Source organism: Mytilinidion resinicola (assembly GCF_010093595.1).
Source record: "Mytilinidion resinicola strain CBS 304.34 unplaced genomic scaffold BDZ99scaffold_6, whole genome shotgun sequence".
Taxonomy (NCBI): Eukaryota; Fungi; Ascomycota; class Dothideomycetes; order Mytilinidiales; family Mytilinidiaceae; genus Mytilinidion; species Mytilinidion resinicola.
The window spans coordinates 379,714-394,460 of NW_022985442.1; the positions used below are offsets into that span (position 1 = coordinate 379,714).

Sequence of the window (14,747 nt, forward strand, 5' to 3'; positions counted from 1 at the left end):
AGATACTCATTGTGGTGTTACCCCTAACCACACGTCAGGTCCCCACCGACCCAGTTATTCCTGCCTTCCATTCAACCCAACCTCCCTCCATCAACCTCCGACCTCAACTTTCTACCAACAACCAGCAATACACCCCAATCTCCTATAACACAATGTCCGCCACCCTCACCCCGGCGCCCCCAAAACCCCGCCCCACCCCCTCCAAACGCGCCTCTACCGCGCTCCCGCGCCCGCCCGCCCTCACCGTCGACCCCAGCGCGCTGATCGCGCAGCATGCCGCCCTCGCGGGCCCGCACCCGATCCTGGTCGCCGCGAACGTCGTGCTGCACCCGCACGCGCGCATCAGCAGCCTGCACGGCAAGGTGCTGCTCGGGGAGGGGGTGTGCGTGGCGGAGCGGGCGGTTGTGGGCGTGCAGGGCGCCGTTGTCGGGGCGAGCGTGGGCGGGATGGGCGCGGGCGGCGGGGTGGTGGTGGGGAATGGGGTGTGCATCGAGACGGGGGCGGTGGTGGAGGCGGGGGAGGTGGGGGAGGGGACGGTTGTGGAGGCCGGGGGGAGGGTGGGGAGGGGGTGTGTGGTTGGGAAGGTATGTTGAAGTTCCCCCGTCGACGTGTTGGGGTTTTGGGAGGGCTTGGGGATTGGGATTGGGATTGGGGCTAATGCGAGGGCAGTTTTGCACGATTACGGCGGCGAGTGTTGTTCCGCCTGATACGGAGATTCCGGATTTTACGGTTGTGTATGGCATGGGGCTGCGGAGGGTGGATACGACGCTGAAGGAGAGGGTGGAGTTGCAGGAGATGAGGTTGTTGATGCATGCGAAGCAGATTGAGGTGTTTAAGAAGTTGATTCCGAATAATGTGGGGAAGTGGATGGGGTGAGGGGGATGGAGTGGGTCTCTGGACATGGACAAAAAGGACGAGAGATAGAGTGTAACAGAGAGGCATGGAGGCTTGCGTGTCCTACGAGCATATGCACCTGAGGGAAGGGCTATGAGGGTAGAGGAAGATCACAGGAGACAGAAGCATGAGGGCTGTAGCAGAGACTCTAGGCTGATATCAAGCACTAGAGTGCAGCGTGCAGGCCGTATATGATCCCTACACCATCATAGTCTGCCGGACGAGGTCTAAGTCACGATTCTATTAGACTACTTGCGAGCTGCTGCACCATCATAAGCATCTTCACGATGATTGTAGAGCTAGCTGAGTCCTTGCTACAGGACGAGTAGAAAGTAAAGGTGGCTCTCTCGCAATTCCGGTGAGTTGAACTGCCGGTGGCTGAAATCCAAATGCTTCTTGCAAGTCTTATACAAGCCCCGTGGCCTAGTAGTATTGTAACTTCTGCTTTCTTAGGAGTTGGCGCTTAAAGATCATACTGCGTCTTCGTGTTCCTTGAAATTCTTTCATTCTCTATTTGCGTATGATATGCGCATTATAAAATCTGTTTTCTTTGATGTCAAATAACACAGACTTCTTGAAAGCCAGCAAGCGAACTACAGCTTCATTCTACTAAGCTTGCTCGGGTGAATTGAACTATGTGACAGGCTATTCTGGGGCAGGTTGCGTCGTGTTCAATTCACTGTCACCCTGACCGTTGGTCCTATCACCACTGTCTTTCCTCTTGGAGACTTTGACGCCAAACTATTGTCTTCAACGCCGGGCTGACGTCGACGTCTCTATACCTCGTCGAAAGCGATATACCCCATCAAATCCTCAACTCTTCAATCTTAACACCAATCGAAACCCCACGTCCTTGACCATACACCTCACCCTTAGACGTTCGTGCCCATCAGTAAAAAGTCCCGAACACCGTATAGAATTGGGGCAATAGGAGGGGGCAGGGGGATAGCACGTGTATCGCGTGACTTCTTCCAGATTCCCTGCTATAAAAGCTCAACTCACCACCGTCCACACATCCAAAGATCAGAATACTCCTCCGGGAGTCTGAATCAAAAGATAAGCGTCGTCTATCTGATGTCCAGCTCTCCTCCAACATCAACTGCTGCTCCCAACGCTGCTATGGGGCTCCCCCAAACCGATAATATGATGCTTGTCATCTCTATATCCTGACAGTTCAGGCTACCACCTTCACGAAGCTTTAGAAAATCTGTTATCCCATACAATGGCTTGAAGCATCATTTTCCATCCCTGCTTCATATCATCATTCCTGTCGCTGACACTCCCGGTACACCAGCCCACACTCCCCATCAAGTCGTTCGACGTCGAATGTCGATACTCCACGTCCCCACCACATCAGAGTGACGTGGCGAAGTTTTTGCTGCATTCTCCATAGCTCGCTCGGAAGGTCGAGTTGACCCACAAATGCTCCTCCATATCGTCGGAGCTGTTGGGTTGTTGATCAAACCCAAACTCTTCGCTGAATGAGAGGATGGCTAGAGGGTTAGGCCTTTTTTATATCACAAAATCTGGAGGTCAGTGGATCAGCTGTCCATCACGGACTGCGCAGAGGAATAGGCTCTTGATTGGCTCGAGGGACTGTATTTGCGACCTTGTCCCCGCAAACACGTGAGTTTCGTGACTTGATTTGCCGCCTCTGGGAACAATGCAGGAGAGATATGGTACGCCTGAGTCGCGTAACATGGCACGTGACAGGACATCTCTCCAAGAATAAAAGCGTCTCCAGCTCCGACAGCCGTTCTTCCATGCAGCGAGGAGCGTGGAAATCAAACACGACAAAGAACAACGAGCGATGGCTTTGGGGTGTTGCAAAAAGTACTCAAGAGCATCATATGGCTGGGAAGTTTTGGGGGGGGGGAGGGCGGACCATTGGCGGTAATGAGAACATGCTACACGCTGTGCATATGGTAGATCTAGTCTCAACGTCTGATTGATGATGATACGCCACAGGATAGATGGGAGAAGTTTAGCAGCAAGGGGAAGAGGAACACGATGTAGTGAAGGGACGGATGTCGGCCTGTGATATCAATGAAGGACGTTGCAATTCATCATCGCTTTCCTTCTATGCAACATCATGAAGGCCTTGCGCGACATTTTGACCTCCACCAACTGCAGACCAGCCATGCAAGAACATGCTTTGATGGTTTTGTAGCCCAAAGCGCACTGATACTATAGGATGGCAGATTTTCGGCTTTGAACTCCCCAAACTGGATTTCTCCATGTTAGTCCGCCATCTTGGCTTTTGATCAAAAGCCGGGCCTGCCGTGATGAAGAAGAAGCCTGGAACGTAGGCCGGTGTGTTTTTATACTCGTAATCCAACGCCAAGAGGTTGATGGCACATGACTGGCACATGAGTTTTGAAGAGTACAACGAACGAGATTAGCAGATTTGGGAGTGAATTGTGTCTTGTCCGAGCAACACAATCTGTGTGATGAAGTACTCTGCTCCTACACTATATGCTAAACGTACGGTTGCTGGCCCTATCTAAGTATGCCCAATTGTCGTTGAAGGCTCATAATTGAAATCTAGTAGATGACTTCTGCTCTCGTCGTGTCCAGCATACTGTAGATGCCGGCGAGGGTAGGAGCTTCGCATCGATGCCATTTTCAGTTTTTGCAAGTTGGAATGGATTGAGTATGATGAGATTCTTCATTTTATTCTGGAGTGCTAGAAAAGGACTAACACGATGAAGCAATGGCGAATTCATGCAGGACATGAACAACTAACTTGAAACCGATAGCTTCATTACCATACGCAGCTATATAATACCTCCAAGGGCTGACGAATGTGTTGAGGTATGAATGGAAAGGGCTGAGATGGTCCCACGTAGTTCAGAAGTGGCAGTGCTTCGGCTAGACCTACCGTACGGCGCTCGGGGGTTTGAGGCGGCAGTCTTACGGCCCCAGATTAGAACTAGGTCGCTGACTATGTAATACCGTTCTTTCCTCGCTATATGTTCAATGTCGTTCTGATTACCATGGTCGGCGTTGGAGGTCGTTCAAAGGCGTGTGCAGCCTGTCGTCGGCGTCGTGTAAAATGTGGTGAGTAACATCATCGTCTTCCCTGGGTAGTTGAGCCTCAGACTTCATTCTCTTCTGGCTTTCGATCGCTGATGGTCCCTCCAGACGAGAGAAAACCAAAGTGCCTGCGATGCGTCAAAGGCAATTACGATTGTGGTGGATACCGCGAGATGCGCTTCATCCAGTTTGGAGAGGCTTTGAGTCAGCCAGAGAATGCAGCCGCTTCCAGCACCGATAGCAATAACGCTGGTGATCAGGCTCTTGCACTTCGCCAAGCGTCTGACACGACCAGCAAACACCAAGTCCATTCTCTCTCATTGTCATTATGTCCTATTCCAAGCATTTCTTCATTCCAGGACGATATATGCGTTACGTATACCTTGACGCATCTCTTAAACGGAGCCTCCTACGACGGCAAAACGCGAGCCCCATCTCACCACTGGTCAGATGAACCACTAGCGAACACATGCTTTCTCTCTCTTGCTACGACTTACTTTGGGAGCCAGCATAGAGAGGAAAGATTAGTTAAGAAGGGCCTGCAGTTATATGGAGTAGCTTTGAGAGAGTTGCACACAGCACTGGCAGACGCTCATCAATGTCAAACCCGCAACGTGCTCGACTCCGTTGTTACTCTAAACTTTCTTGAGGTAACTGTGTTGCGCCTTGGCCTCGCCAAACCATACTTATGAAGGAGGAGTCGCGTGTCGCTAACCACCCTCAGTTCCTTATATCGGACAATCCAGACGGATGGCTAGGTCATTCATCAGGACTCGAGCGTCTTTTCGAATTACGAGGACCGGAATCCTTTCAAACAACTCCAGAGCGACTTATCTTGGAGCAGTCGCGGCCCGGTATCATCTTCGCTTCGCTTGCTTTACGTAAATCGACGATTCTCTCGTCTCCAGAGTGGAAAATGGTACCGTGGGCTGTACATCAAGAGAAGAAGTCATCGATGCAATTTCTCGTGGATATCCTTGCCGACTGCCCATATCTCTATATGGTAAAAGAAGAGATTACTTCAAGCGGCGGTATCCTTCTAGAGTTGAGCGCTGCCCAACATATCGTAAATAAGGTTTCTGAGATCTTGAAGAAGCTTGAGTCGTGGAAGATTCAGTGGGATTCAGAACATGGAAATGCTTGTTTTGAAGTTGCTGCTCCTCAAACTGGCCCTGTCTATCACAACCCTGATGGAGAAACCATGTCAGTTTGGTCTACGATTCTGCATTATGAATCACTATCGGCGGCGAATGAGACCACGCTATACAACGCCATCCTTATCTTACTACTGAAGCTTGCCCAAGACTTACTGCTCTTCACGGATGACCCGAACTTTGGCGGCGATCTCATTGCGTCTCGAATGTATGCTGCTGGGATCGAGATATGCCGTAGTGTCGAGTATCATCTTCTTCACTATCAAGTTGGTGTCGGAAGCTTCTATGTTCTCTTCCCATTACGTATGGCTTGGCAAGCAGTTGGCCGCAGCAATTCTTGTATAGGCCTGTGGCTTGAACACCTCTTGCAGAGGATTGCTTTTGGCGTGCCTGTAGGCAATTGTACAGTGGCAGGAAAATGGGCAGTTGCTAGCTATCTTCTAAAGGACTTTGCTAATATTAAGGGAACAGAAGGTTTTTGACATTTTTCCACTGTCCAATAACTCGACAACGACTTTTCATGATCTCAGGTCGGTCACAACGATCCATTTCAGTTTCTTCGTCTTCTTGCTGGCTTTCTCGTCCTTCTCCTGTTGCTTCTTGCTCTGTTTTGGCTTTGGTGTATGGTACGCTTGGTACGCTTGGTACGCTTGGTCCACTGTCCCATCCCCGTATCCGTTCGTCTTCGACTGCTTCTTCTCATACTGACGTAAGAGCTTCTTTCTCTTCTTCTCAGCTTTAGCAATTTCTTTGCGCCTGTCTTCCTCAATCTCCCCAGCCTTCTTCGGCCCCTTACCAAGTGTCTTCTTCTGCGCCTTTAGATCTATCTGTTGTATCTCCAGCTCTAGCGTATATAGTTTGCGCTCGATCTTATCGTTCCGAGTGGCTTTGCCACTGTCGCTGGAATCTGAACTAGATGAGCGTGAACTCGAGTTTGACTTTCGACGATCTTTTGCTGCCTTCTTCTGGTTCTTGGCAATGGTGGCCTGAATCTGCCTTGCGCTGAGCTTGTCGAGTACGTTCGTGGGGGCAGCAGGAGGTGGGACTTCGAAAGTAAGCGGAGACACATGCGGTGCTAGAGCCTGTAGACGGCGTTCTCGGATAGTGGTAGCATCCGAATTGAGGTCTAAAGGCCTGTAGATCCAAGGTCAGTGCTAGAATCCTCGAGTCGATATCTAATACCGGCGAACGAGAAGACTTACGAGAGAGTAGGCGCATTAGCAGGGTACCCGACAAGCGCAGCCAGCTCCTCGTCGCTAACCAGCGAAGCCTTCAAAGCTCGCGGACCGAAGTACTCCTTGTTGACCCTCTCCATGAACATCTTCGTCCTCGTTATCGTCACGGCTGCGGTGCCTGCTCCAGCAGCGAGGCCGATGCCAGCGCTAGCTGCTTGCGCCCAATGATGCGGACTGTGAGGTTCATTAGCCTTGTTTCACGCCATCGTATGGGGCCAGCAAACTCACACAAACCCAATACCTTGCCCAACAACATTCAGAGCCTGCAGCGGCGCCGGTGCTGCCTGCGCGATCGCCAACGCATCGATGAAGGCGACGAAGTGCTCAAGCTGGACATGGTGGCTCTGGAGCGCGTAGCTGTAGGCCCGCGTGAACGGCATGGGGCGGCCTAGGCGGGGGATGTCGACCTGTGGGATTGCTACTGGCTTCTAAGGGCTCAATGGTCAGTGAAGCGACAGTTGTGGTGGAGATAGTACTAACGGCGAGCAGAGGCATGTGCGATAGAGGCGTGTTTGGGCGAGGAGGGAGCCAGGATAGCTTTTGGGCTACTATTTCCTCATCGGAAGCCTCGATGACGGATTCCTCTGCTGGAGTGTTCTTCGTATTCGTTGCTCCTGCACTCGACTGATGTTGGGAGTATGCTGGGTTGCTGGCATGATACTGCTCTAGCGTTGCTTCTAAAGTACTCCCGCGAGAGGCGGCATAGTAGCTGGGTGGTAGCTCTGAAGAGCTTATCACGGGAGCACTACCATATGGGTAAGCTTGGTCGGACATGATGCGAACCGTTCATGTTCAATGCGAGGGAAAGAAAAGCCAAAGGGTCGATAAACGATGAATGATGAAGTATAAGCAGTGGAGGGAGGCTTTGCGACGTTGATAAATTTGTCTCAATGCATAGAAGGAAGTAGATCCGGGAAGACCAGCCTTATACTATTCATCCCATGTTCGATGCACTGCCCTCGTTCTTCATCACCCTCACTGGCTTTGATGATCTGATCGCAGAATGCACTGAAGGGGGCTTAGTGCCTTGCGGAATCGGAAGCTGATTCTCTTTATCTCGCGTTTGGTAGGCCGTCTAAGCACTCTGGCTATTTACTGTTTCAGGGAGCACCAGAGGCAGTGCCGTTCGGGGGTTAGCGTTCGTCCCAATTAGGTCCATTTTTCGACGCTTACCTTTCGACGTCATGGCGTGTGCACGTCCCCTCACCGTTTATCAACGCGTACGATGTACATGTCATCAACTAAGAGCTGTGCAAACGGTGGTCCCTGGTTCTTCTGGACCTCTGGAAGATTTGGTGTCCACACTATCTTGATCTCGTCCTTCTTACTGTATCAGCTCTCCCAGAGCGGGGACAGCCTGACAACTTGAAGGACTAGCGAGTATTCGAATTACAGTATCCAAAATTTATGGAGGGTTGCGAGAGGTTGGGATCCTAGTAAGAACCAAGCGGACAAACTCTCATACTATCAAATCTCTAGCAGAGAAGAAAACAATGTATTAGTGGAGAAAGATAGACTTTACATAGTAAGAGAAATCTCAAATTTCAACCTTTCTGCTTATTCAATTTTACAACGGGGTACATATCCTGATCAAGTTGCTTGTTCTCAGATTACTAACTTATCTCATCCAACTCAAGAAAATATTCCACCTTGCGCCCGATTCCCTTTGCTAAAACTTCTTCCAACAGCCTAGGCGCTTAGAGCACAGCGACAACACCCGCGAAACCTGCCAGGATTCCTGCTGCGGCCGCAAAAGCTGTCTGCTGGGCCGCTGCACCTGTGCTCGCAGAGTTGCTTCCCGACGCAGTCGCCGCGTTCGCTGCAGTCGCAGCACTTCCTGACTGTGACGTCGCAGCACCAGACTTCAACGTCGCGGCACTTTCTGACTTCGCCGTCGCGCCACAACTCGCCAGGCTGAGCAACGCGGTATTGCTCGCCACGACAGTCGGCAGACTCATAGTCGCCGCATACGGACACGCCGTCTTGTACGCCGACTCCCAGCTCTCCAGCTTCGCCGAGTTCTCTTTCGCCCACGAGCTGATGGCGCTTTTGTAGGAGGTGTATTCCGCGCCGGCGGCGCCGGTGAGGGAGGGGACTTCGCAGGGGTTCGTCCAAGTGGCGAGAGCGGAGAGGACGGCGGAGGGGGCCGTCGGGACGGCGAGGAGGCCTGAGGGCGGGATGCAGCCGGAGGGGATGAGGGTGTTTATGTCGATGGAGCTGACGTCTTGGCGTCTTTCGACTTGGCGGATTTGGATGATTTCCGCATGGGGATGGGGAGAGGCGAGGACGGTGGCCGTGAAGAGGGTGGTCAGGAGGATTGTGGAGCGCATTTTGAATTGAGTTGAAGGAGTGGATATAGGGAATAAAGGAGGGAGTTGAAAGTTCAGATTGTTTTCAAAAGGTCTTGGGGGAGAATTGAAGACTGCGTAGAGCGGGGCGAGAAGGCAGGAAAGGGGGAATATATGTAGTGCTTTTTACGTAGAAAGGAAATTGTCTAAGCGCCTGGTTTTCTGGAGCGTAAATAGGCGAAGCATTTTGATGCATTTTAGTGGCCGCAACTCTAAGCCATTGAAGCTTTTTTAAGCACCTGCATGGGCTGACCTGGGTTGAGCTGAAGGAAGCTCGTTTCCCCAATTTCGTATTTGGCCGTTCAAGGGTGAAGCTGAAAATGTGTGGCGGCGCCCCTGCATCGAACTAGCCAACCGTCGCATCGCTCTTCGTCCCCAACATACTTTGTAGCGAACGCCGTATTCTATACGACTTGGCGTCATGACAGGTTATCTGAGGAGAAGGCTGTGAGGAGGCTGTGAGCAGGTCAGGTTTCTGTAGCACTTGATTCGGGATTGACTGAGATGTGCCTACTGCAGCGAACCGGGCGAGTGGGTCGTGCAAAGTAGAGTTCATAGCTGCTAAAAGCGGTTAGCGGCTAACTACAGTAAATTCCTTCAGCCCGACGCGGTTGGCGTGAAACAGCCCGCCAGGCCGCTTCTCAAGCATGGCCTCTGAATCTCTCTGCTCTCGATGCTGTGAACTACCATTTGAAGCCCTCTTCTTCGGACCGTTTTCTCGCCACAATGAGCAACTACTGCTTAAACCCCTCCATGATGTATGGAAAACACGAAATTGCCTGTTCTGTGGCCTCGTCAAAGATCTCCTCGGAGCACACTTTGGCACGGAATACATCGAGGCAAGGCTTGCGGATGGTCACTATGAAGATATAGTACTGTATCGCACGCCACTGGACGTTTCGTTCGACAGGTTCAATGGCTCTACGGACGTCGATATGTCATGCTATCTCGAGGTCGGGTTTCGCACTCCGGACCATCTTCACGGCAAACAGCGTTACATCACCCGTGAGGACAGAATGAGAAATGATAACTTCAATCGAGATTGGGTGATGTCTTCAATATTCGCCATCCAGGACTCGGAGCAAGAAACGTCAAAGAGGCTTCCTGGCCGTTATGTGGATCCCGAGAGAGCGAACTGGCACCTTATCAAGTGTTGGTACTCGGCCTGTTTGAGTTCTCATGATGTGAATGAGAAAAAGAGCAATACTGAATTTCGCTCACACTTGAGAGTCGTTGACGTCGAAAGTGCATGCGTTGTACCGTGCCCGCCCGACGCTCCCTACATAGCCCTGAGTTATCAATGGGGCACAGATCAGAAGATTAAGTTGAAGAAAGAATCTATAAGTATCATGACCACGCCAGGCTTCTTCAACACGGCAGACGGCCAGCCAGCGCAAACCATTCGGGACGCCATGACCGTGGTGCAGCAATTAGGGTACAGGTTCGCCTGGATCGACGCCCTATGCATTGTACAGGACGATGTCGAGAACGTCATTGAGAACGTAGATCGAGTGGATCAGGTCTACCAAGGAGCGCATCTCACTATCGTGGCAGCCGCTGGCCAAAATGCTTACCACGGCCTCCCAGGAGTCTCGACCTCACGGACGGAACGTCAGCTACGCGTCCTCATCAAAGGTATCACGATCTCCAGCATGCTCGAGAATGCAAACAGAGCCATTACTTTTACGCGATGGAATACACGTGGGTGGACGTATCAAGAGCGCCTTCTATCTAAGAGACTCGTTACATTCACAGCTTCTCAGGTATTTTACCAATGTGATCGGGGCTGCGACTTTCAGGAACAGTACCCATGCACACCCGCCAAAGACTTCACTCACACCGTGCTTGATCCGCTCGCAAGGCTCGATCTCGAGAACCGGAATATCTGGGATGTGTATGCCATCGCAGTCGCAGAGTACACCAGACGGTCCCTTACTGATCCAATGGACAAGCTGCGCGCTTTGAGCGGTATCTTAAATTACCTCCAGCAACCATTCGGAGCACCCTTCTTGTGTGGTATTCCTTCTACTCTCTTCGATGTTGGATTGCTTTGGAAGCCGCTTGGCCTTTGTAGCCGTAACAACTCCATATTTCCTAGTTGGTCATGGGCTGGTTGGGATGGCGCTGTATTCTATGAGTTGACAGATTCCCAGAGAATATGTGTGAATGCGTTATCAGTCAGGCTGAAATAAAATCACTGGACGAAGATTTTCGTATATGTTCCGAAATCACTTCCGAGGCAAACGTTCCGTTCCTGAATTATGATACCTCAAAATGGCACCGGAAATTTGACGAAGAAGAGCTCGAGATCGAGTACGAAAATCTTGACTCAAAGTACTCAAAATACCGCTACCCACGTCCGCTCTCGCTCCCTAGCAGTCCAGATCTCAGAATCTCCTCGCGACCGACTTCGACAATCCTAAACATCTCCGCTAAAGTAGCGAAGTTCTGGTTGACCGAGGAACATTCCTTTATGACAGATCCACTATTCGGCGTCAAAGCAGCGTGCAAAAAAGGAGTTCACGAATTATGCTACCTCGCCATCTCAGACGACCAGCAACGAATGGCCGGCACAATCATAGTCAGTGGCGCCCTTTTGCCTCAACTAGTCAACAAGAAGCACAGATTCCTTGGACTTTCACGCTCAACACTGTATCGCATCGATGATGACCCATCTTGGGATCCTATCACACATACTTTCCAACACTGGGACAAGCAAAAACCTCCACTCGGAGTCGAGAATGGTAAGGAGAATCCGAGAATCTATGCTCAGCCGGGACAGTCTTCATTTCTTGCGGATGATGATGTGGAGTCCAATAACGATTTTTTTGATAAGAGGTATTTCAGCGATCAAGTGTTCTGGCCGGCGGTTAATGTCCTCTTGTTGTCGGAAGAGAAGGGGGGTGGTGTGGAGAGACTAGGCGTTGGCAAGATACATATCGATGCCTTTAACCCTGTTGCAGTACAGGAGCAGATACTCTTGGGATGATCTTCCACCCTCAGAAGTGGCCATGTACAACAGATAAGCCGAAATACATCTAAAACATCTACAACGTAAAGTAGAACGAACGACCAAGCGCACTACCCCTTTACCTCCTCATTATTCATCGGACTTGTCAACATCACGGTAAAGCCTTCAGTCCTCATTTCACAACGCGGATCCATCGGATGCTCCGGTGTAGACCCTTCTCGTCTCTTCTGGCGTCTACGCAATATTAGTCAATATTCAGATGATACCTAGGTACACTTCATGCAATAAGCTGTTGCTTTGTCGAGAGCAGGCGAGCATATTCTCTCTCTCTCATAGAGTTTACACTAACTGAGATACAAATACAGGTATCTATCCCTAAATCAATATTCAAGACCGTGGAATTGACAACATAGAATCTCATTTCACATAAACCGATAACCCGAACCTTTGAACATCTCCCGCTCCAGATCCGGCGCACCAGCCTTCACCCTCCGCATCCCTCAGCTATCATGGGGCGTGCAGTCCTCGGGACATATGAGCGACGGGTGTCCCGGATCAGCCCAATTCTGCACGTTCCCGCAAGTGCACACATCATACGTCCACTTGCCGTTGCCAGACGAGTCCTTGATCGGAATAAGGAACTCAAACTGCTTGCCCTCCTCGCCGCCGTCGTCCTGCGAGATGCGGTCGACATCGCAGCTCTCGTCGTTGTTCTGCTGGTGCAGGTGGCCCTTGACGTGCGACACGCTCGGCACGATGGCCATGCTGCAGTGCCAGGCGCCCTCGGGACACTTGGCCGACGTGCCCTCACCGACGCTGTCGGTGACAGTCTCAGAGACCGACGCGGAGATGCCGGCGGAGAGTCCTCCAGCGCTTATGCCAAGATCGCCGCCCACCGTCCATGTGGTGCTGACGGAGTGTGATTCGGTGACGCTGATTGCTGCCGACGGTTAGCTGCTAAGGAAGAGTACACGGGTGGGGGACACGTACTGTCGCCGCCTGGAATGGACAGTCCAATCTGCCAGGGGGTGCCAGTGATTTCTTCGCTACTGTCGACTAGCGGGCAGAAGTAAACGGGGTCGTAGATGATCTGGGGAGCGGGAGCAGCTACGGCCGCGATTGAGAGGAACGCAGATGCGGCAAAGATCTCAGCCAAAAGCATGATGAGGCCTGGAAAGCTTTTGACTTTTGAGATAGGATGAGATGCTGAGGAGAGGCCTAGGAGAGGCTGAGGAGATTCCAAGGAGACACTGAAGAGATACTGAGTAAATAGACGGAATTGCGAATGTGTTGGCGATGCTGATGATAGACGACCACCATGAAGTCTTTATACACATCAAAGAGACCCCCGTACAGGTAGAAGTACAGGTATGTCCGCTGGTGCAACAAGCAAAACGTCATCTTACAGCGCTGAAATTGTCTCCCCATCTACACGAAGTCGCGGTAGGATTCTAACTATGCCTTGCCAAGTGCCAAGTTGTCGATAGGATTCTCCTAGGCTAGAAAAGAGCCTCACACAAGACGGATGCTGCAGATCTATTGCTGTATTGTGAGTAGGTGCTAACATGAAGGAGTTCATCCTGGAGAGGTACAACAAGATGGAACGGGGAGTGTCCTAGACCTGGTATACTAGTGATGGCGGAGTCGGAGTAAATGCGTCGATCGCCCGCGCTTGTTTTTCTTTAAAGAATTCCGCCTTTGCCGTTACCCAATGAATAGACAATGTATTTCCACTTCTTGAACAGCCCAGGGCTCATTTACTTCATATACTTAACAGTAAAAGAGGGCAGATTTTAGTGATAGAGATCTCAGCGTCTCACTCTGTGCTCTAATGGGTGATATTTGTGTAGCTGTTTCAAGCGGGCATGAAGTGCGAGGTGCGACAGTACGTAAACATTGGGGGCGTTATGAGGATCCCAACATACCTTCCTAGATAGAGACCAACAAGCCTTCCTACTTCAGGATAGTCGTAGTCACAGCCTTGCGGAGTTTTCTTTTTTATACACTCGGGACGGTTCGGTTATCAACCTCCGGACATATAGTTACCATCACGCTGGAATAGTTTAATAAGTGGCGCATTTCGTGGAACGCATATGACGTACCTGGGTAGAACGATGTTTCAAGTATGTAGGTAATAGACTTGGCGACGACTATTATTAGTAAAGAGCAACACGATGCGCCCCATACCCGATCACACCCTTGCCAAATCTGTTTCCGCCACTTCGTGTGTAAGGCTTGGCCTCCCCACCCTCCACTCCAACCAACAACAGCCCCGGTCTAGCATACGGCCGAGCCTCAAGTCAGCTGAAGTGTTTTGCGGGTCAGTCGTGGAGATGTGGAGAAGTGGGAGAAGATGGAAACCCGAGTGCCTGCGGCGTGAAATCCCCGCTAAAGCATGGAGATGTGGAGAAACGAAGAGAAAATGGGAACTGAGCGCCCGCATGAGAATCTCGGCAAAGTGTTCTCTGTAGAGGTCGATGGCTGCTAAGTTATTATGCCACGACGAGCGTGCACGCGACAAACTGCTGTTCCTGTCAAGTGGTAGCTTGGCTGTAATCTGAGGCCATAAGGCACAGAACGCGAGATTCTGGTCCAAGATTAATCGCTGCCCCGTCCCTCTAGGAAGCAGGTAGACCATTCGTATGTAACTCGGAACGCCCTCTAAGGCGTCTTGCTAAGACGCCTGCGAAAGAAAGCAAGTGTTCGACGGATTTGGATTGATGCCATTTGCAGATAGAATATTCTCATTGAACCACAATGAAGCACCTCGGAACGTTGAGGTTTGCACTTCGAATTCTCGACAGCTTTAATTGTGAGGACAGGGCCAGCCCACGCAAGCTACAGGTCTGCAATGAGTGCGATGTTCAAGCTAGACCGTCCTCCATCGCACGATAGGTCGTGCGAGAATGTTGAGAACCCAAACTGTACGAAATAGCCTCGTATCCCCGTTTATGGTCAACATCGAGTAGGGTTTCGTTGCGACATCGTGAACTAGATCGCAGAGAGTTGGAGACGAAAGATTTGCCGCTGGATAAAGCTCGAGTATGATAGGAATGGACTTGAGGCAGTGGTGCTGAGGTAAGATAAAACATACGTGTACAATTGATCG

The 14,747-nt window shown here is 51.0% G+C and overlaps 7 protein-coding genes across 7 annotated transcripts; 4 read left to right on the forward strand and 3 right to left on the reverse strand.

The window, feature by feature from the left end:
• Positions 1–152: 152 nt before the first annotated feature.
• Positions 153–1,270, forward strand: BDZ99DRAFT_557953 (trimeric LpxA-like protein; the record flags this gene model as incomplete). Its single annotated transcript, XM_033727214.1, has 2 exons — positions 153–584; positions 670–1,270. The coding sequence occupies 2 exons, from the start codon at positions 153–155 to the stop codon at positions 874–876; spliced, it is 639 nt and encodes a 212-aa protein (XP_033579121.1). The 3' UTR covers positions 877–1,270.
• Positions 1,271–3,890: 2,620 nt separating this feature from the next.
• Positions 3,891–5,566, forward strand: BDZ99DRAFT_382807 (uncharacterized protein; the record flags this gene model as incomplete). The annotated part of the gene is made up of 3 exons (XM_033715294.1): positions 3,891–3,954; positions 4,039–4,580; positions 4,655–5,566. The coding sequence occupies 3 exons, from the start codon at positions 3,891–3,893 to the stop codon at positions 5,564–5,566; spliced, it is 1,518 nt and encodes a 505-aa protein (XP_033579122.1).
• Positions 5,567–5,602: 36 nt separating this feature from the next.
• BDZ99DRAFT_474377 (uncharacterized protein) lies at positions 5,603–7,093 on the reverse strand (the record flags this gene model as incomplete). Its single annotated transcript, XM_033721896.1, has 4 exons — positions 5,603–6,218; positions 6,287–6,493; positions 6,548–6,747; positions 6,800–7,093. 4 exons carry the CDS (start codon positions 7,091–7,093, stop codon positions 5,603–5,605), a joined length of 1,317 nt encoding a protein of 438 aa, XP_033579123.1.
• Positions 7,094–7,587: 494 nt separating this feature from the next.
• BDZ99DRAFT_460930 (uncharacterized protein) lies at positions 7,588–8,797 on the reverse strand. Its single transcript, XM_033719502.1, has one exon. It carries the CDS (start codon positions 8,647–8,649, stop codon positions 8,017–8,019), a length of 633 nt encoding a protein of 210 aa, XP_033579124.1. The 5' UTR covers positions 8,650–8,797; the 3' UTR covers positions 7,588–8,016.
• A 1,099-nt stretch (positions 8,798–9,896) lies between these two features.
• BDZ99DRAFT_341204 (HET-domain-containing protein) lies at positions 9,897–10,787 on the forward strand (the record flags this gene model as incomplete). The annotated part of the gene is made up of 1 exon (XM_033714371.1): positions 9,897–10,787. A coding segment is annotated over one exon (891 nt), but the record flags the coding sequence as incomplete, so codon positions are not given.
• Positions 10,730–11,750, forward strand: BDZ99DRAFT_262577 (uncharacterized protein). The gene has a single exon (XM_033713804.1). It carries the CDS (start codon positions 10,826–10,828, stop codon positions 11,654–11,656), a length of 831 nt encoding a protein of 276 aa, XP_033579126.1. The 5' UTR covers positions 10,730–10,825; the 3' UTR covers positions 11,657–11,750.
• Positions 11,751–12,138: 388 nt separating this feature from the next.
• BDZ99DRAFT_474380 (uncharacterized protein) lies at positions 12,139–12,800 on the reverse strand (the record flags this gene model as incomplete). Its single annotated transcript, XM_033721897.1, has 2 exons — positions 12,139–12,578; positions 12,629–12,800. 2 exons carry the CDS (start codon positions 12,798–12,800, stop codon positions 12,139–12,141), a joined length of 612 nt encoding a protein of 203 aa, XP_033579127.1.
• Between the last annotated feature and the right edge of the window lie 1,947 nt (positions 12,801–14,747).